Source organism: Sphaeramia orbicularis, chromosome 19, assembly GCF_902148855.1.
Source record: "Sphaeramia orbicularis chromosome 19, fSphaOr1.1, whole genome shotgun sequence".
NCBI lineage: Eukaryota > Metazoa > Chordata > Actinopteri > Kurtiformes > Apogonidae > Sphaeramia > Sphaeramia orbicularis.
This window is the reverse complement of record NC_043975.1, coordinates 44795885-44818718: the sequence shown is the minus strand read 5'-3', so window position 1 is coordinate 44818718 and position 22834 is coordinate 44795885. Positions and strand designations below refer to the sequence as shown.

Here is a 22834-nt window from a genome sequence, read left to right as displayed (position 1 = left end):
TTTTGAAACATAAAAGATACAACATTTTCCAGTCACATCAATCTGCCACATATTCCTCACAGTGTACACATTCTAGAAAAAACACTCTCCATTAAAACAAGGCTCAATGAGGCTAATACATTTCTGATTGTCTCTGTCCCACTTTCTTAGGGATTAGAAATTATTCTTTTTTTTTTTTTTTTCTTTAAACATCCAGCGAGAGAACAGCATGGGCATATCTAGCTTTGTATAACATTCAATAGAAGAGAAAGATTACAAGCAATATTAATACAAACTGAAAATAAAAAATAAAAAAAGTACATATTAAATCAGATAGTCTCCTTTTTATATCACCATGGTAACATTTGGCATGTATTGTTTCACATAATTTTCCCATTTTTCTCAACGTTTGGTGAATATTTCTAATTTTAGATGAACGGTGAAGGTGATTTTTTTCCATTTTGTAAATGTCCCATGTTATTTGAACCCATGGCTGAACAGTTGGCTCATCTTATACCATTCATTTTTCTGGTATTACTTTTTTCCCTGCTGCGAAAAGAACATTCCAGAGACATTCATCTATTTTCATAGCAGGTGTTTTAAGTCCTAAATACATAGTTCTGAAGTGAGAGAGAATGTATGTTTTAAAAATTAATTGCACTTTATTGATCTCAGACCAAGGTTATTATCGTTAACGAAAACTAATGAAAGGATGAAAACTAGAATTGAAAAAACATTCTCGTTAACTTAAATAAATAAAAACTATTATTAAAAGAAAAATATTATAACTAACTGAAACTGTATTGTGTGTTTACAAAACTAACTAAAACATATAAAAATTATGGTTAAAATTCCCTTCATTTTCATCTTGGTCAATGTCGGATTGATACGAAAGTGATTTATTTTGCTCTAGGAATTTTATCTAGCAGCACCATACGACCCTTCGCTGTCCGTCACTTGGGTTCACTTGTGGTTTCCAGTCGTCTTCTGGTCCCCACTCTACCTGGAAACATGGAGACTAAAGTTGGGAGAAAGCAGCAGAGTCCTGTCTGGAATTTATTTGAATATGACAGAGAAGAAGAGAAAAGATACGACAAAACTGAAATTAATACTAAAACTAAGCATTTAGAAAAAAATGAAAACTAATAAAAACTAGCAAACCTGCTCTAAAAATGAATTAAAACTAACTGAATTAGAGAAAAAAAGTCAAAGCTAAATAAAACTAAACTCTAATGAAAAATCCAAAACCATTAGAACCTATTCTCAGACCAGTAGTTTGTTTTGTACACCCTGACAGTCTCAGAGTATGTGGTAGTGACGGGCCAGCTGACAGCCACAGTCTCTCCAACATTTACTGTTCACTCAGTAGCCTTCTGATTTTCCGATGCATTTCGGTTTTTGACTCATTGTGCGTATCATCCTAAAGCTTCCATTTTCATCACTCTGTTCTCCAGGAAATGGATACTGCCGCTCCGAAGCAGCAGTAGCAGTTCTCCTGACCAAGCGATCGGCGGCTAAAAGGGTCTACGCCACAGTGGTCAACGCTGGCAATAACACCGACGGATACAAAGAGCAAGGTGTGCACAGACACTGTCCTTCTAAATGTAAAACACTGGTCTGCAGTGTTCTAGAAATGATCCGCCTCAGGTTAAATGTGCTAAATGTTCTGTATTTGAATCAGATTAATTGTTAAACTGATGACCAAAATGTTGGTTGTTTTCTAGGTATGTGATGGTGTGTTCGAACATATATGTTGGTTTGTGTCCATTTATCCAACAGATGTATAAATGTTTCACAGAAAACCTGTACAGTCCATGTACACTATAAATTAGAAGGATAAAAAGATCTGGATAAGAACTGTAATGTGCTGAAATAGAACTGTAAGGTCCAAAACAAGTTGAATTACTCCAACTGGGAAAGTGCAAAATAACATTCAAGTGCAAATGTATTAATGAGCGTAGACCTCAGACAGAGGTGATGGTGTTGGAGGTATTTTCACTTTCTACCAAAAAAGAAGTGATTTATTTTATGTATTGTCAAGAAGAATAAAACCCTTCTCTTGATAAACCAAAGTAGGTGTAAAGACAGTGTAGAAAACACACTTGGAAGTGAATAAAAGTGTCCTTAATTGTTTAGTGCAGACATCTGAACTAATCTGTAAATGCTGTTTGGTTTTTATTGTCACTGTTTATTTCAGTTTGATAAAGTGATGGGATGGGAAGTAGAAAGGTCTAGGACAGGGATAGGCAACCTGTGGCTCTGGGGCCCTTTTCCAGTGGCTCAATGTGACTATGTCAAACAGCAAAAGGAAACGAATAACACTTTATTATTATTATTATTATTATTATTATTATTATTATTATTATTATTATTAGTTGTTTTTTTTTTTTTTTTTTTTACAGATGTTGCTATTATTGTCACAACCACAAAGTGATTCTGATGTTATGCAGTTGTAAAAGTGTAGACTCTAATCCAAATGAATAATTAAAAAAAAATAATAGTAGAAGTAGTAAAAGTAGTTTACTTTTTTAATTTTAAGACACTGAAGGTATTAATCTGTATTCTTCATTGCAAAGAAAGTCTTCATATACCAGTTGATTTTTGAATGAAAATAATGACAAATATCACCATTTTCTTTAGTTCTGTAATTTATTTGTGGTTCTGTAAATACACTGAAACTTTGATTTATTCTCCACATATTCTGTACAAACTACACTGTAAAAAAAAATCTGTAATTTAACAGAATTTTTACAGTTTATTTTACAGGTTTCCTGCATTTTTAACATACAATAAAATATCACTGAAATGACAAAAATAGACTGTGATTTTACATGTCGCATGTAAAAGAACATGAAAAAACTGTAACTGTGAATAGCCATAAAATTTCCATTTTTTAAAAGATTTTTTTTTCACAGAAAAATAGTTAAAATACATTTGCAAATGTATTGTAGTTTCACAAATATTTATTTTAGATTTCTGAGATTAAACTGTTAATTTAAAGTTTAATACTGTAAAAAAAAAAAAAAAATGAGATAAAATTACTGACAATTAACCGTAAAAGAAGAATTTGTTCTGTAAGTTTAACAAGACTTGTTTGTTAATTGACAAATATCTTGTGTAATTATAGGAGGTTTCACAACAAAAATGTTGAATAAATGTATTTTTGTGAATGTATAACATGTATAAGCACTGATAAACTGTCCAAATACAGTTTTTATCAGTGGATTGTACAACTAAGTCTCATTGAAAATTATTTATTTATATATTTATAGGTAATTTAACAGTATTTTTCCGGCACCCCGCTGCCGGAATAATATCGTTTTTTTTACATTTTTTTTTTTTTTTACAATGTAATTCTAAAAAGCTTCCTAAACAGTTAACACTTTGAGGAAAGATATAAGGGTATCTTTTGGCTCCAGGCAGTTTTGTTTTTCTATTTCTGTCCTCAAATGGCTGTTTAGATTGCAAAGGTTGCGAACCCATGGTCTAGGACATAAATGTGATGAAAGGTTCCAATGGAATACATGCAGAACTGGTCCTTCAGCGTGGTTTCTTCCTGTTCTCGGTCCCTCAGGTGTGACGTTTCCTTCGGGTGAGATGCAGCAGAAGCTGGTCTGTTCTCTGTACCAGGAGGCCAACATCTGCCCCGAGGAGGTGGAGTACATCGAAGCCCACGGCACCGGAACGAAGGTCAGTTCAGAGAGTGACACCTGGGGCTCCTGAGGTGTTGACCCCATGACTCTTCATCAAATCCTCCCATCTCCTTCATGTTTAGTTTTTAGGTGCAACAAGTTCCACAAGTTCTCTGACCGTCTAAACCACAGGTATCAAACATGCGTCCCGGGGGCCAAATGCCAAATGCTATCCAGCCCATGGGATGAATTTGCAAAATGCAAGTTAGGGCATCAAACTCAAAAATAATATCATAATAATCTATAAATAATGACAACACCAATTTTTTTTGTCTTTGTTTTAGTGCAAAAACATTAAATTATGAAAATATTTACATTTTCAAACTATCCTGTAACAATAAAATGTGAATAACCTGAACAAATATGAACAACCTGAAATGTCGAAAGAAAATTAAGCACAATTTTAGCTATTTTCTGCCTGTTCCTCAGTGTTTAGTGTCTTTGTAGATCTGATCCATAATGCACATGTAGAAATGACAAGTTGAGGCAGAATATTGTTAAAATTGCACTGATTTTTCTGAAGAAATTTCAGTTTTTTCAGGTTATTCACATATTTTTTGTTTGGATAGTTTACGAAAGTATTTTCATAATTTAATGGGGTTTTTTGCACTAAAACAAAGAGAAAAATTTGGAGTTGTCATTATTTATAGGTTATTCTGTTATTATTTTACTTGTTCGGCCCACTGGAGATCAAATCAGCCTGAATGTGGAACCTGAAAGAAAATGAGTTTGAGAGCCCTGATATAAATAATGACAACGCCATTTTTTTCTGTTTGATTTAGTGCAAAAAACATTAAATTATGAAAATGCTTAGATTTTACAAACTATCCTTTAACAATAAAATGTGAATAACCTGAACAAATGTGAACAACCTGAAATGTCTAAAGAAAATGAAGTGCAATTTTAACAATATTCTGCCTGTTATTAAATGTTTTGTGCCTTTGTAGATCTGATCTGTAATGCATATGTATAAAAAATGATAGGTTGAGGCATAATATTGTTAAAATTGTACTTATATTTCTTAACAAATTTCATTTTTTTCAGGTTATTCACATCCTTTTTGTTTGGATAGTTTGTAAATGTAAATACTGGCATAATTAAATGTTACTTTTTGCACTAAAACAATTTGGAGTTGTCATTATTTATTGGCTATCATGCTATTATTTTACTGGTCCGGCCCACTTCAGATTAAATTGGGCTGAATGTGCCCCCCCCCAGAAGAACATGAGTTTGACGCCCCTGGTCTAAACCTTTGTTTGGACGGAAAGGTTGACCTCCATTTTTCAGGTGTTTCAGGGTCAGTGCAGGGTCACAGGGGCAGATGAGGACGCTACCACAGATGAGGTGGGGCATAGTGATGCTGGGGGGAGCAAGGGGCAACAGGGGTACAGGGGCGGGGTGGGGCAGGGGGTCATTACAACGTTAAATATTGGTCTTGTTTTTTGTCCCCGTGCTTCCACAGTAGCCGGGGCTGGGGTAGCTGTTTGGTTTGTCTGCCTCTGTGGTCATTCCATTCACTTAGAATTTAATGTCCAAAAGTCAAAGTCAGTGTGACCTCAAAAACCACATTTTTTTTCCTTAATGAAAGAACTCTTTCATCAGAATGACTAAATATCTTGTGTGTGATGAAGGATAAAACAGTCAAATTATTTTCACCGTAATTCCATTTGTAAAGCCAATAACATGGGAAATAATGCAGCGGGGTTCATACTTGTCAGAGGTACATTGGTGTCACTTTCTGAACCACGGTCCACTCACCTTCGTCCAAACTTGTGTTTATTCGTAGGTTGGCGATCCACAGGAAGTGAACGGCATTGTCGGTGTGTTCTGTCAATCAAAGCGAGAGCCTTTGCTTATTGGTTCCACCAAATCCAACATGGGTCATCCAGAACCAGCCTCTGGTTTGGCTGCTCTGGCGAAGGTGAGATTCTTATGTCTTCTAATTGTTCCTCTACTTTAGGAACATGTTTTTGTTTTTATAAGTCTGACACAACCTACACTAATCGAATCATCAAATCAAATTTTATTTATATAGCGTCAAATCATAACAAAAGTTATCTCATGACACTTTACATATAGAGTTGGTCCAAACCAGACTCTAAGCCGATTTACAGAAACCAACAGAATCCTCCAGGAGCAAACACTAGTGAGTGGAGAGAGAGGTGAGGAAAAAGTTCCCTTTAACAGCAGAAACCTGGAGCAGACCCAGACTCCTGGAGGATGGACGACTGACAGGACCAGTTGGGGTTAGAGATAGAGAGTAAAGGAGGAGAAAAGAGAGAGTGATAGAGCTAGAGAGAGACTGGAGGAGAGGGGGAGAAGGGGGGAAGTAGGGGGAGACACATGGATGCAGTTGATGCACAGATAACTGAACTAGAACTGACAAAAGTAGATCAGCTGGTGTTAGTATAATTACTAGAAACCACAACAAAGGTCCATACACTACATAGTAGAGAACAATAAATGTAATGCAGGTGTGACATTTTCACCATACATGTATGAGGATGTGTCTGAATGAAGTCAACGGCCTGATGGGAGAACATCAGCGGTGGTAGGATGTGCACCTACGTACACTTATATGTGTTTTAGAACCTGAACCAGGTTGGATGTTAAACTGCTGGGTATAATGACATCATTCCTCTGCTCCAACTCTTATGTTAATCACATTTTTGGCTAAATAATCAAGAATGTACTTGTTGCCAGATGTTCTGTTTCAAACACAGATTTTGGATTTTGACATGATGGGTAATTTCACAGCCAAGTCATAATGTTACTTCAGCTGAAAACTATAAAAGACTTACTGTACTTTCCGGGCTACAGAGTGCACCTGAATATAAGCTGCACCTGGGTGTAAGCCGCACCTAAGTATAAGCCACACCTGAGTATAAGCAGCACCTGAATATAAGCCACACCTGAGCATAAGATACACCTGAGTATAAGCCACACCTGAATATAAGCCGCACCTGAGTATAAGCCGCACCTGAGTATAAGCCGCACCTGAGTATAAGCCACACCTGAATATAAGCTGCACCCACCAAATTTTAAAAGAAAAAAATATTTGTGCATATATAAGCCGCACCTGAACGTAAGCCGCAGGTGTCCACATTGTAACATGAGATATTTACAGACAGATGGTAAACAGACAGATTATTTAAATATTTATTTCCATCCCTTCACTGCTTTTTTCCAAACAGTACCTGGAACACAGCAGTAAAACGGCAGGAACCCGGCTGGTTCAAAAACCCAGAAAAGTCATTGATCTGTATCTTCATCTTCCTTCTGTCATTGAAACCACTGCAGTCGTCTTCTTCAGCTGAACATCCTCAGAAAGGCTCCGTCACACACCTTCTCCATCTCTCTTCTCTCTTTTGTGCTGCAGCTCTATTTCCTTCTTGGACAGACACATGGTTTGAACTTCAAAGTTGCATCATATTCATTTCTTCGTGTGTTTTCCGTGATGAGGGTTTGCACAAAATGATTGCTCAAAGTTCAGCTTCAAACTTCTCCTCTTCATCACCTCTTCCACCTGTCTGTCTCGCTTTTGCGCTTCCTGCTAGAGCACCCCCTGGAGGCCGCTAGCCCGTAAAAATCTATACTTGAGCTGCATCGTTGGATAAGCCGCAGGGTTCAATGAGTGAGAAAAAAGTAGCGGCTTATAGTCCGGAAAGTATGGTCTGTTACTGACTAAAAAGTACTGCTGTGGCTGCCTTCCTCTCATAGTTCTGCTTATTTCCGTTTCATGCAGGTGTTGCTGTCTATGGAGAAAGGAGTGTGGGCACCCAACCTGCACTTCAACAGCCCGAACCCCGACATCCCAGCACTGACCGACGGTCGAGTTCAAGTAGTCGACAGGCCTATTCCTGTCCGAGGCGGTATCGTAGGCATAAACTCCTTTGGATTTGGAGGTTCCAATGTTCATGTGATCCTTCGTCCGAGTAAGAGGAGCGATAAGAAACCAGCGGACGTGACTGACAAGCTTCCCAGAATGCTTCAGGCCTGCGGACGCACAGACTCTGCAGTTCAAACCATTCTCCAGAAGGCAAAGGAACACATAGAAGACCACAGCTTCTTGTCTTTGCTGAATGATGTGTCTGCTGCCCCCCCCTCCAGTATGCCCTTCAGAGGGTACGCTGTGGTTGGAGCGCAGAGTGACGTCATGGAAGTGCAGCAGGTGCAGAACAGTTCCAGACCACTGTGGTTCATCTGTTCAGGTAGGAGTCCATGGACATATACGTGTGTGTGTGTGTACGCGTGTCTATGTGTATGTATGCGTGTGTGTATGTGTGTGTGTGTGTGTGTGTGTGTCAAGGTTGTTATCGTTAACAAAAACTAACGAAATGATGAAAACTAGAATTGTAGAAGATAAAAGATACAACAAAACTAAAATTAATACTAAAAGCAATTAGAAAAAAACGAAAACTAATAAAAACTAGCAAACCTGCTCTAAAAACGAATTCAAACTAACTGAATTAGAGAAAAAAAAGTCAAAACTAAATAAAACTAAACTATAATGAAAAATCCAAAACTATTATAACCTTGGTGTGTGTGTGTGTGCATGCGTGCGTGCAGGCCAAGGTCATTATCGTTAACGAAAACTAACGAAATGATGAAAACTAGAATTGTAAAAACATTTTCGTTAAGTGAAATAAATGAAAACTATAATAAAATAATAAATAAAAAACGATAACTAACTGCAACTGTACTGTGTGTTTATAAAACTAACTAAAACGGATACAAATTTGGGATAAAATTCCCTTAATTTTCTTCTTTGTCAATGTTGGATTGATACGAAAGCGATTTATTTCGCTCTAGCAATTTTAGCTAGCGGCACCATACGACACTTGACGGTCCATCACTTATGGTCACTTGTGGTTTCCAGTCGTCTTCTGGTCCCCACTCTACCCGGAAACATGGAGACTAATGTTGGGAGAAAGCAGCAGAGTCCTGTCTGGGATTTATTTGAATACGACGGAGAAGAAGAGAAAAGATACGACAAAACTAAAATTAATGCTAAAACTAAACTGAAACTAAGCATTTAGAAAAAAATGAGAACAAATAAAAACTAGCAAACCTGTTCTAAAAACGAATTCAAACTAACTGAATTAGAGCAAAAAACAGTCAGAACTAAATAAAACTAAACTATAATGAAAAATCCAAAACTATTAGAACCTTGGTGTGTGTGTGTGTGTGTGTGTGCGTGTGCGTGTGTGTGTGTGTACATATTTCACAGTAACTTGCGTAACGCTGTGTGCCTTGCTGCTGTTTCCAGGTATGGGGACCCAGTGGGCCGGTATGGGGCGGAGCCTGATGCTGCTGCCGGACTTCAAGGAGTCTGTCCTGCGCTCAGATAAGGCGTTAAAGGGCACCGGCCTGGTCGTGTCTCAGCTGCTCATGGAAGCCAATGACGCCACATTTGAAGACACTGTCCACGCCTTTGTCGGCCTCGCTGCCATACAGGTAGAGTTTTTGTTTTGTCACATTTCATCTTTCATGTTACTTTTGTTTTATTCGTTCTTTTATGTTATTTTTGTCTTTCATCTCACATCATTTATGTCTCATTTGTCTTTTATCACTTCTGTCTTTTAAGACTTTTATGACATTGTTTTCAAACTTAGTCATGATGAGATCAATGCACATTAAGCCTAATTTTGGGAATTCTATTCATAATCCTGAACAAATTTATTCATCGTGGAGGAAAAATGTGTTGTTGGATTGATCTTAAAGGATGAATGTCACAGAAAGATTAGGCTGGCCAGCATCATAAAAATTCTGGGAAATCTTAGCTACATTTATGTCATTGACCCTGGTGAAATTGGGTCAACTGACCAGCTCCATCCAATTTCTGAGAAGTCTCTACTACAGGCATCAACCTGAGCCAGTTCTGGGAAATCTAATTATTCTATCTGAACCATCCTGCAGTTCCACACCCCAGTTCAAATATCTCAAGTATTATCATAACTTGTGCAATAATCAGTACCATTCTACTGTTAAAAATATCATTTACACCCACGTTTGTATACAATTTGAAGAAAGTATAGTCATGCAGTAAAAAAAATATTAAAAATAGAACCAGTTCTGTCCCAAAGCTAAAATTTTGTGCGTAACATCTTGAAACATATATGAAGACATGGTTAAAATTTTAAAATTTTCGTTAACTGGCCACATGGTAATTTGGGTGCTCAAATCAAGAGTATTTTTGTGAAAAATTGAAATCAGCCCATTTTATTCACTGGCTCACAGCAACACTTTTCATTGAAATATAGTCTTTTTCCAGTATATTGTTGCATCTTGACCATAAGAATCCATGCAAAAAAAAATTAGGTCTCTACATTCATCCATTCTGGCACAGTGCAAGCCTGAAGAGAGAGGACATTTGGAAGAATGAGCCTTTTCGCCTGATTTCAAGGCCTCATGGACCAAACATGAAGGCACCTACAATTATTTTGATGCAAAATATGATCTTTTCAGGGGGATTTCACCCCAGACAGTAAGTTTCAGCAGTGTGGCTTGAATACCTAAGGAGATATAGCTCCTCAAAGTTGGCCAAAAAGCAAATTTGCAAAATAAAAAAAAAAAACATTAATTTTCAAAGGGCTGTATCTCCTGAACTATTACAGATATGACATAAAAATTTGGATGTGTTTGTTTATCTGGTAGGTAAACAAGTGTGAATTTTTTCATAATTTTTTGAGGGGGTCATGTGGGGACCACTGGTTGAATTGCCATGGATGACCCAGACATAATATTGTTAAAATTGCACGTAGTTTTCTTAAGAAATTTCAGTTTGTTCATGTTATTCACATTGTTTTAAAGGATAGTTGGTAGATGTAAACATTTTCATCACATAATTGTACTTTTTTTGCTCTAAAACATAGAAGAAAGTATGGAGTTGACATTATTTATATATTATTATGTTAGTATTTCACTGGTTCGGCCTGCTTCAGATCAAATTTGACTAAGTGTGGCCCCTGAAAGAAAATGAGTTTGACACCCCTGCTCCATGGTCTCTGTGAACTGAAGTGTTTCCCTCTGCTACTACTGAAGCTGCAGTCCACTTACAATAACATTATTTTCTGAAAGAATTAAGCAATTATAAGACGGTCTGTTGTGAGGCGTGTGTTCTGTCAGTGGGTCTACCTCGAAGGGTATTTTATTGAACTGTTTGAATTCCAACCAGTAATTTGCAATATATTGTAAAATAACCCTAATAATGAGAATAGAACAATATGTCTTGGGTTCCTCATCTCTTTGTAGATTGCTCAGATAGACCTGCTCAGTAAAATGGGTCTACAGCCTGATGGAATTGTGGGACATTCAGTGGGAGAACTGGCCTGCGGTTATGCTGATGGCTCCTTAAGTCACAGTGAAGCCATCCTGGCCGCCTATTGGAGAGGACGATGCATCAAGGAAGCCAACCTTCCTCCTGGAGGCATGGCTGCAGTTGGTAAGAAACAGCTTTGATTTTTATCACTTAACCTGCATTTGATGTTCACAATAAAAGCCGCTGAATTGAAGTAAACTGCTGAGGATGATGGAAGGAAGCGGTAGTTTTTGTGACCTCTTCTCTCGAGTATCCATGTTTACCATCACTGCCTTGATCTCCTGGCGTCTGAGGACTTTCTCTTGACTTCCTCAGATCGTCCATCCGGCAGCCTGTCCCCTTTGTGTTGGAAGGCCAGCAGTAATTTCCCTTAAATAGACAAAGTGTGGCTCATTTTCCTCTGAAAGTGTGTAGGGTGAATAGTGTTCTTGTGGTTCGATATGTAACGTGGTGCTAGCCAAGGTGCTAACCAAAGTGCCAACCGTCCTTCCCCCTGTAAAGTGGTCATTCAATGTATGCCATAAACTCTAGATAGTAGACTGGACTGATGTCAATGAAAACCAGCTTCATCTGACAGTGGTATGTTTATATTTAGGTAACTGAACACCTTTGTTTTGGTCGCTGCTAATGGGTTTAATCTTGAACAGTTCGGTGTCGTACGTCCTACAGTAACATAATACCTAAGCTGTTGAGTCAGTAGTATGAGGTGTTTTGCCAGAAAACCTGAAGCTGGCTTTGGCCCCCCATTTTTGTTTTTAATTTTGATCCTTACATTATTTTTATTTATTTTTTTTTTAGCTTACCGACCGACAGGAACTATTGTCATTGTCGTCTGTCGTCCGTTACAAAACTTTCAATCGTCTTCTTCTCCGAAACTACAATTCTGATTGGCTTCAAACTTGGTATACAGCTTCTTTATGATGATGTCAACAAAAGTTAGTGAAATTATTTGGATCCAGATCTGATTCTGGATTTGGTGTGACTTCGAAAAATTTCCCCATTATAAGAGATAGGAAGTGGATCGATGCAATAACTCAGTAAATATAAATGATATCGAGTTGAAATTTCTACAGTCCAGCCCTGATGGGGAGATGACCAAAACATAATGGCCACATTCTGATCAGGATCTTCCTCTGGATCTGGGAACTTACGGAAAATTTAACATGGGCTCTTATGGGGAAAAAATTTCAATCATCTTCTTCTCCGAAACTCCAGTTCTGATTGACTTCAAACTTGGTATACAGCTTCTGTATGATGATGTCAACACAAGGTATTGAAATTATTTTGATCTGGATCAGATTCTGGATTTGGTGCGACTTTGAAAAATTTTCCCATTATAAGAGATAGGAAGTGGATCGATCCAGTATCAATGATATCAAGTTGGAATTTGAATTTTTTACAGATCTGATTGGAATATGACCAAAACATGGGCTATTTCTGTAATATAATAAATACACATAGCTGGGTAATAATAAATGGCATCTGGATACATTTCCCAAAGCTTTGAATTTGGCCGGTAAGCTACAGGGCCATTGGTCCAATTTTTGTTTATGTTTTTATCCTCAGATTATGCAGATTCCTGCTCTTTGCTTATGTCACAGTGTGTTTAAAACTGTGAGTGGGTTACACTTGTTTCAGTGTCTTCATGTGCATGGTAAGCATAATGGTCTGGGATCTGGACCATGTGGGTTCTAGGTAGTATTTATTCATGTACCTGTCTGGTCTGTTGTCTCATGGTTGTTTTCTGTTTTCCAGGTTTGACATGGAAAGAATGCATGGAACAGTGTCCTGAAGGAGTGGTCCCAGCCTGTCACAATGCTGAGGACACCGTCACCATCTCTGGACCTCAGGTCAACACTAGTTTTGTTTATCAGATTACAGCTTCGTTCATTATTTGATTCAAAAACAGGATCTGACTTTTTAATCACTCAGATAAGACTGGGTCAGTAAATGTTTGGGCCTATATTTGTGGTCATCCTACAACTAGTACTCAGTTAAAATTGTCTGTTAAATGAAGCTGATACCAGTAATAGTTGTGTTTTCCTTCCAGGCAGGTAGACACTTGTCATCCGATCATGTGTTGTTCAAAGAAGTTTAATATAACATGCTGTGTTTACAGTGTAACACCTGGAAATGGAAAAAAAATAGTCAAAATGATGTATAAAGCACAATGTCAGACTTCCTTTGAGCACAGATTTAAAAGTAACACTTTTTTTATAACACTGGTCCTGATACATGTGTCTACCGGAATTGGTTTGCTGAGATAAAACCTGTCATGTTTGGGCATAATTTTGAAATTGTATGAGATTGTGATAATAGGCCATTTTTTTAGAAAAGTGTCAGAATTTACTGCAGTACCACATCAACACCTTTCAGTGAACAGTCACTGTTTTCACAGTAGACGTCTCTGGATAAAACTAACTGAATATGGAATATTTTTAGGAATAGAATAGGGGAGAAATTGTGTGATCAAATTAACCAGATTAAAAAAAAAGTCTAACATTCTGAAATGACTGACAAAAATATTTTCTACAATATTCTAATTTAGTGAGAACTGTGTATATCTGTATATATATGCAGATGCGTGTAAAACATTTATTTAAATTTGATCAATACACAAATGCTTCTGTTTGAGGTTTTTTGTTCTGTTCACAGTTCTGTAACTTCCCCACACTGATCCATGTCTGTAGTGACTTTTCACCAGTCCTCTGACACTTGTTTACCCAGTAACGTTCAGCTGACAGCTGTAACATTGAGGCCCCATGGAGTTGAATGATTGTGGTCCAGTGATGCAGCTCTTTGTTATATTTTCTGGAGTCGCAGTAGTGGCGTATGTTGCCCTGTTAGCAGAAATTGCATTGGGTAGAAAAGTAACTATGAGTTAATTATGGTTATAATAAGGCCTTCATATCAGCCAGTACCAGTGGTGGTATCATCACATACAGTACAGTGTACTACAGTATACTACAGTATACTACAGTCCAGTACAGTATACTACAGTACAGTATATTACAGTATACTACAGTACAGTACAGTATACCACAGTATAGTACAGTACAGTATACTACAGTACAGTACAGTATACTACAGTATACTACAGTACAGTACAGTATACCACAGAATACTACAGTATACTACACTACAGGACAGTACACTACAGTGCAGTACAGTATACTACAGTATACTACAGTACAGTACAGTATACTACAGTATACTACAGTGCAGTACAGTATACCACAGTATACTACAGTATACTACACTACAGTACAGTACACTACAGTGCAGTACAGTATACCACAGTATACTACAGTGTGGTACAGTATACTACAGTATACTACAGTGCAGTACAGTATACTACAGTATACTACACTACAGTACAGTATACTACAGTGTGGTACAGTATACTACAGTACAGTCTGATAGGCTGTAGTTTGTCTCTGTCAATAGGGCCTTCATTTCCTTTTGCTCATATGTGTTGAATTGATTGTTGCTACCATGTGCATATTTGATAGCAGTTGTATGAGTACATTTACATTTACACTATTAAAGCACAGAAGATGCCATCAGAATGTTTTTGTGCTTTATGAAATACCAGTTTTTAGTGTCGTTGTGTAATATTAAAGTACATCTATGACTTATGAATGCATGGTCGATGATGCAGCAGGAAAATGTGCTGATACATGTGGTGTATTTGTGTGTGTTTCACCAGGAGGCAATCACTAAATTTGTGTCTGAGCTGAAACAACAAGGAGTTTTTGCCAAAGAAGTACGCAGCGCTGGTGTTGCCTTCCATTCCTATTACATGGCTTCCATTGCTCCGACTCTTTTGGCAGCTTTGAAGAAGGTATGATGCGTCTTTGGTGACAATGTCCTGGAACCAATCACTATCACTAGACACCAGACAAACCCATGATCAGAACTGTAAAATAAGATGAGCTCATGTACATACATTTGTTGGTGTTTAGGTGATCAAGGAGCCACGGCAGCGTTCATCCCGCTGGGTGAGCACCAGCATCCCTCAGTCTGAGTGGGACTCTCCTTTGGCTCAGTACAGCTCAGCTGACTACCATGTCAATAACCTGGTGAGCCCAGTGCTGTTCCAAGAGGGACTCCGTCTGGTACCGGACAATGCAGTGGTGGTAGAGCTCGCACCTCATGCTCTGCTGCAGGTATGTTCAATTTACTGTTTTATAGTACAGTGTTTTACACAAAACACTAGTGATGTCCTGATCTGGATTTTTTTCCTTCCAATCCGATTTTTTTTAGGATTAGGTTTGCTGATACCGATCCAATACCAACTTTTTACAATAAAATTTTGATTTAAATTTGGAGTCATTATTTATAGGTTATTATACTATATTTTTTTCTTTCTTTCTGCCCACACAGGCCATCCTAAAGCGCAGCCTGAAGCCCACCTGTTCTATCCTCCCTCTGATGAAGAGAGGCCACACCAACAACCTGGAATTTTTCCTCTCAAATGTTGGAAAAATATACATGAATGGGTCAGTGAATGCACACATATATGTAATGTGGAACAAAACTCATTGGATCGTTTATTCATTTGTCAGACATTTATTTTTGTCAACAACCAGTAAATGTTGTAAATGGACGTTCTTTACAGTTCAGTTTGGAGAACCTGTTCTAGATTGGTTCCACCTTACACTTTTGGATTATTAACATTATAATTCTACTAGGGTTAACGTGGACAGTAAGAACCTGAGCCCCGTGGTACCGTATCCTGTTCCAGTTGGTACCCCTCTGATTTCCCCCCTCCTGCACTGGGACCACACCCAGACCTGGGATGTTCCCAAGGTGGAGGATTTTTCCTCTGGTTCTGGAGGATCCAACTCTGCCATCATCTATAACATTGGTAAAAAACAGTACATTCTGTCCAAACCTTTTGTGTTCGCATCCAAACCTTTGTCTCATGTCTTAATAATCTGACGTCTTCCTTGTTTCATTTGTCCACATTTTGCTACATTTCTACCACAGACATAAACCCAGAATCGTCGGACTACTACCTGCTTGGACACTGTATTGATGGACGCGTCCTCTACCCGGCAACAGGATACCTGCTGTTGGCCTGGAGGACTTTGGCCAGAAGTCTGGGGCTCGTGATAGAAAGTTCTGCTGTAACCTTTGAAGACGTCACCATCCACAGGGCCACGATGCTTCCAAAGACTGGTAAGAGGAGGGGGGGTCGAAGGGAGGGGGTGAAGGAGGAGGACTGGGGGGTGAGGGGGGAGGACTGGGGGGTCGAAGGGAGGGGGGGTGAAGGGGGGGTTGAAGGGAGGGTACTGAAAAACGGCCAAAAAAAGCTCAGACCACTAAGGGTTAATATTTGAATGTTTCTGCCAACAGAAGGTACATTGTGCCTATTATTTTATTTATTTTTTTAATACAACTTGGTTAAATTATTTCAGTGTGTGTATCACTGCTTTTTTAACATTTTGAGCACAGTTTCAATAATACCACGATAATAATGATAACCGTAATAATTTTGGTCACAATAACCATGACATGAAATTTTCATATCGTTACATCCCTAGTACCAACATGGAACACCTCAGTTTGATTTCATTTTATTTTCACCTTGGTTTGAACTACTGTGACATCCTTCAAACACTTGGGGTAAGACATGGGGTTTTAGTACGGGGTATTAGTAGGGCGTGGCCACGCGTTAATGTTTTTTTTCCTCACATCACCAAAGCGATTCCGAAGAAGTAAGACGGTAAAGGGGTTTTTTTTGAGAGAGAAAAGCTGTTGTTGAAAGGTGACAGAAGTCCACTGGTAGTTTTGGTTCAACCATTGAACAGCTGATGCAATGTCCCTTTTAACCATCCCATCTAAATGAGCACATAGAAGGGTTTTCTGTATAATAAGTAATATACACAATCAGAATATATACAACTGTAAATAGTAATAATAAAAAAAAAAGTCCAAGTGTTCAACCAACCCACCATGAGGCGTCTGGACCAGATGTCCCCTTCAGTGGACTCTGCTGTCCTCTGAACCCTGGTACAAACCAGAACAGACCCAGGTGGTCTTGCTCCTGGATCATCCCTCATCATCTGGTGACCAATAACTATTGTGTGATTGGTCAGAAGTTTGAAGTGACCGTGGTTAAGGTGGAACGGTGGAGGACCTCCCAGAAGTTCCACACTGGAGCTTCTCATGAAATGTCCTGGACAGAACCGACTATGTTCTTGTTCTTATCACTTCAAGAAAATGAACCAATGTTTTGTGTTCTCATGGGGTTTGAATCAGGATGGAGCCCACATAAACCTCCTCAGTGGCCCTCTGCTTTATCTAAGGCCGGACCCAGAGGAACCTCCTACGTCCACATCACCACCCACTGCTTGGTCACAGGTGGGAGGAACGTCATCTGAGTGTCCTGTCTTTTCGTGGACACTGTACCTGGAGCAGTGCAGATGCTGAAGCACACCAAAGCCCATCAGTGATGTGGACCAGATCAGAGCGGTACCATCAGACAGTCTCTGACAGACCTGAGAACAGGACCTGAGACCTGAAGGCCAGATGTCTCAGATGATGTCATTTCAATGTGAGCTGGAGGTCAGAGGTCAAAGAGGCAGACGGACACTTGAACTGCACAAAGCAGGGATTCAGATTCAGAGGTCATCAAAGAGGTCTGCACGTCTGTCCACAGTCCACTGTCTGAAAGAACTAATGACAGAGCAGCCCCCCACACATGGAAACTAAAGGGTAGTTTTAGAAATGTGAGAGATACAAACTGCAGTTACTGTGTTTAAACACAGGCAGCAAAAGAAAAAAAGGAAGTACCTGAATCAGTCACTGTTGTTTTCACTGTTTTCTTCTGCAGGTGCAGTCCAGTTGGAGGTGCACCTCATGCCAGCGACCAACAAGTTTGAGGTTTCAGAGAACGGAAACCTGGCTGTCAGTGGTATGTACTCTGTTACTGTGTATTTAAGTACTCCTACGAGTAGTTACTGTGCATTTATGTACTCTACAAGTAGATACCGTGTATTTATGTACTCCTATCAGTAGTTACTGTGTATTTATGTACTCCTACAAATAGTTACTGTGCATTTATGTACTCCTACAAATAGTTATTGTGCATTTATGTACTCCTACAAGTAGTTACTGTGCATTTATGTACTCCTATCAGTAGTTACTGTGCATTTATGTACTCCTACAAATAGTTACTGTGCATTTATGTACTCCTACAAATAGTTACTGTGCATTTATGTACTCCTACAAGTAGTTACTGTGCATTTATGTACTCCTATCAGTAGTTATTTTATATTGATGTACTCTACAAGTAGTTACTGTGTATTTATGTACTCCTATCAGTAGTTACTGTGCATTTATGTACTCCTACAAATAGTTACTGCGCATTTATGTACTCCTACAAATAGTTACTGTGCATTTATGTACTCCTACAAGTAGTTACTGTACATTTATGTACTCCTATCAGTAGTTATTGTATATTGATGTACTCTACAAGTAGTTACTGTGTATTTATGTACTCCTATCAATAGTTACTGTTTATTTATGCACTCCTATGAATAGTTACTATGTATTTATGTACTCGTATGAGAAGTGTATTGTGTTTTCCCTTCCAAATGAACAGACCCACTGATGGAGACACATAACTATACTCTTACATGTTCTACAAAAACACTTAGGATTGAAAATCTTTTGAATGTGTGTTACTATTCTAGTCATTCTATTGATGAAACACATGCAGATCATTGTCTGTTTTGTGTTTTCTTTGACCTGCCTTTCAGGGTTACACTGTACACAGTGTAAAATGCCAGACAGGTGGTCTGACAGTACTCAGGTCTAGGCTCAGTGTCAGAGTTTGACCCAAACTCAGGTCCATAAATGCTTTTTTGTCTGTTCACCACCACAGTGATTTTAAAATGAAGAAGTCCATATGTGGTTGAAGTTCGGACCTTCACCTGGAGTTCAAGGGGTTTAATAAAAATATTGTATTAAGCCAACATCTCGTTAATCTCCTTGAAATCCAGCTGAAGCTCCACCTTAAAATCTGATTCTTGATGGCTTTATTTTAAATATACTGTGCGAAGGCAAAGTTATAAAAGCTCTGTACATGGTGCTGGTTTGGCGTCATGTAGCATCAGTGTCCAAACACCTGTGGATCTTACTGTGTAGTCTAGTATAATCTGTATTTCAAAATGATGATGAAAATGCTGCATTTATCAAAAGGTGTTAATACAAACAGATCATAGTTCTAATGACAGATTTGTTTTCTGCCTAATCTTGTTCACTCACCAGCTCATCAGTCAGGATAGAACATGCCGCTGACATACTGGGACGTTGGTTCTATTTTTTCCCTTATCTTTAGGTAAGGTGAGCCTTCTGGAGGATGCAGCTCTGGATTCATTCCATAGCCGCATAAGGAAAGAAGCCAATACTGGGAACTGTGATCCCAAAACCAGGCTTGTGGCGCCGGATATCTATAAGGAGCTGCGACTGCGTGGGTATGATTATGGGAAGACCTTCCAGGGTATTCTGGAGTCAAACCATTCAGGTAACTGTGTTTTTTTAAATGTATGTAATACAATGAGGATGATGTGGAAGGTTGTGTATCTGTGAAAGGAATCAACTTACGGAACAAGTTAAATGATGAAACAAAGGCAATTAAATCAAATAATACATTTAAAAAGACAATTAAGGCAAGGCAAGGCAGATTTATTTGTATAGCACAATTCATACACAGGGCAATTCACAGTGCTTTACAAAAAATGGAAAAGAGACAGGTTAAAAACACACAATTACAATTAAAACATAATCAGTAAAACATAAATAATAATCAATTAAAACAAAGTAAAAAAGTAGAGTGCAGATAGAACCCTTTCAGTTGTTCAATGCACAGTTGAACAGAGCTGTTTTCAGCCTGGACTTAAACAATTAAATCCAAAATGTTGAGTAAATATGATGAAATGGACAGTTTAGTTTGGATATGTATATCATATGTATATCATATTTTGATTTGTGTACTATTGTCATGAAACGGACAGAGTTTATTTTTGTTTTTTAATATGTGTATTATTGTTATGAAATGAAAAAAGTTTATTTTTGTTTTTTAATATATGTATTGTTATGAAACGGACAGACTTTATTTATTCATTTATTTTTGAACATTCTTTTTATGGAACATTTTCAAAATTATACAGTCCAACGCAGTGCATACAGGTTGTATGAAATGTATAGCAGATCTAAAATATGTCCACAGCGATGATCTCAAAAGTCCGTATTAAATCTATTTCAGGTAGTTGCAGTCTGAGTTCCCAGATATTCCAACACTTTTCCAAACTTTGCTGTAAAGATGTCCTTCTGATCATTAATATAAAATCTTAGTCTTTCCAGACAAATATAGTCTGATATCGAAGACTTCCACAGATGTATTGAGGGAGATTCTTCTCCAACCCATTTGGTCATAACAGCCTTTCGGCCCAACATAAACAAAAAACGAACAGTATACTTATGTGTTCTCAATGATTCAGGGATACATCCCAGTAGACACAATACATAAGGACAGAGTTGTTTTTTAATATGTTTGTTATTGTTCTGAAACGGACAGAATTTATTTTAGTTTTTTAATATGTGTATTATTCTCATGAAACGGACAGTTTTTTTTTGTTTATTAATATGTGTATTATTGTTCTAAAACGGACAGAGTTTATTTTAGTTTTTTAATATGTGTATTATTGCCTTGAAACAGACAGAGTTTATTTTTGTTTATTAATATGTGTATTATTGTCATGAAATAGACAGAGTTTATTTTGCTTTTTTTATATGGGTATTATTGTTATGAACAGGACAGAGTTTATTTTAGTTTTTTTATTATGTGCATTATTTTTATGAAATGGACAGAGTTTATTTCTGTTTTTTATTATGTGTATTATTGTTATGAAACGGACAGAGTTTACTTTTGTTTTTGATATGTGCATGATTACTGTTACGAAAAGGACAAAGTTTTTTTTTTTTTTTTTTAACCTTTTATTTAGATTTTTGCACAGTATAAAACAGAACAAAACATCTGAGACAAGACATAAATTTAAAAAAAAAAAAATTACACCACATAGTATTATTATTGTTACAAATATTATACTACATCTATAGATACATTGCCAAATATCGAAATATTCATATATTTGTATACATATGCACACATCTATATAAATACAAAACACCTCATGTCAGGGCTTATAAGAGCAATTCTCGTCAACAACCCAAAAAGTTTAATTATACAAATAGTCTTCGACCGTGTGCCATCTCCGCTTAAAAAGATCCATTTTCATTTGTAATGATGCAGTCATTCTTTCCATAGTGTACACTTGTTTCAGTCTTTGTTTCCATTCTGTTACCGTTGGTGATTTGACACTCTTCCAATTTACTGTTACTATTTTATTTAGCAATCAATAGTAAAATATATAAAATATATTTCTGCTCTGCATTAAAATCATTGACCGGTATGAGGACAGAGTTTATTTTAATGTGCAATGCTGCTGTAAAATGGACAGTCTATCCTTGATATGTTCAGCAATTTTGTGTTTTGTGTTTAGTCAGAATTTAGTCAGTTATGTGTAGGATTTTTGAGTTACTTATGGAATCTGACAGAGGAATTTAGGGTAGGTAGAAGAAAGGGGTAATGGGACAGCAGATTATAAATTGAACTTCATCCCACTCCTTTTCCAATGTTTTTTCTTTCTTTTTATATTAATCCTTTTGTTGTTTGGTTTTAATGTTATATTTGAAATAAACAAACAAACAAACCGATAGTTAAACCCTGTCGATCAGATGGAGGACAGTGGCTGCACGTCCTGTTTGTAATCATCTGCTGTCATGTGATTATACTCCAGGAGATACTGGGAAACTGCAGTGGACGGGGAACTGGGTGGTGTTCTTGGACACGATGCTGCAGATGATCGTGGTTGGTTTGTCAGGGCGCAGTCTGCGTTTACCCACCAGGATCCGCTCAGTCTGTGTTGATCCAGTCGTCCACCTGGAGAAAGTCTGTGATTATGCTGATGGAGTCAAAGGTGTGTTTTAATGATCTTTGTTTCATTCACACAAGCAGCGAGTAAATACACAATAATGGTCATGGTTACACCTGTGGATTACAGTTATCTGAAAGCATCTTTGAGTACCTAGAAAAGCACTATAGAAAACTGATTTATTATTATTATTATTATTATTATTATTATTATTATTATTATTATTATTATTATTATTAACATTATTATTATTATTATTATTATTATTATTAACATTAACTTCTGTGTCCAGTAACTGTTCTGTGCTGCAGCTTATGCTCATATGACACTTAGGAAGACTTTGAAAAAAGGCTGGAAATATCTCATGTGTGTCATTGTGTCATTAGATACAGATGAGAACATTGTGTAAAGTCAGGGGATCTTATTGGTCAGGGCTGTCAAACTCATTTTAGTTCAGTTCCACATTCAGCCCAATTTGATCTCCAGTGGGCCAAACCAGTAAAATAATACCAGTGAAAAAGTAAAATTATATTATGATCAGGTTTACATCAACAAAGTTTCCTTAAAAATCTGAATAATAGGAACAACTTGAACAGTCTGAAGAAAAACAAGTGCAATTTTAACATTTTAACAATATTCTACCTCGGTTTATCAGTTTATTATTTACACATGTGCGTTACAATTGCACAAAACATTTAGTAACAGGCAGAATATTGGTAAAATTGCATTTACTTTTCTTAAGACATTTCCGTTTGTTCATATTTGTTCAGGTTATTCACATTTTTGTAAAAGTATAGTTTGGTAATCTAAACATGTTCATGTAATTTTACTGATAA

General features: G+C 37.4%; 1 protein-coding gene across 1 annotated transcript in view; it reads left to right on the top strand.

The window, feature by feature from the left end:
* LOC115410365 (fatty acid synthase-like) overlaps positions 1-22834 on the top strand; it is a 66518-nt gene that overhangs the window by 14241 nt on the left and 29443 nt on the right. The window contains 15 exon segments of the mRNA XM_030121989.1: positions 1434-1556; positions 3554-3669; positions 5458-5592; positions 7417-7882; positions 8941-9128; positions 10926-11115; positions 12748-12842; positions 14702-14836; positions 14958-15161; positions 15379-15494; positions 15687-15862; positions 15985-16176; positions 17834-17914; positions 19343-19528; positions 21864-22043. Coding sequence (XP_029977849.1) covers positions 1434-1556; positions 3554-3669; positions 5458-5592; positions 7417-7882; positions 8941-9128; positions 10926-11115; positions 12748-12842; positions 14702-14836; positions 14958-15161; positions 15379-15494; positions 15687-15862; positions 15985-16176; positions 17834-17914; positions 19343-19528; positions 21864-22043 — 2583 coding nt within the window.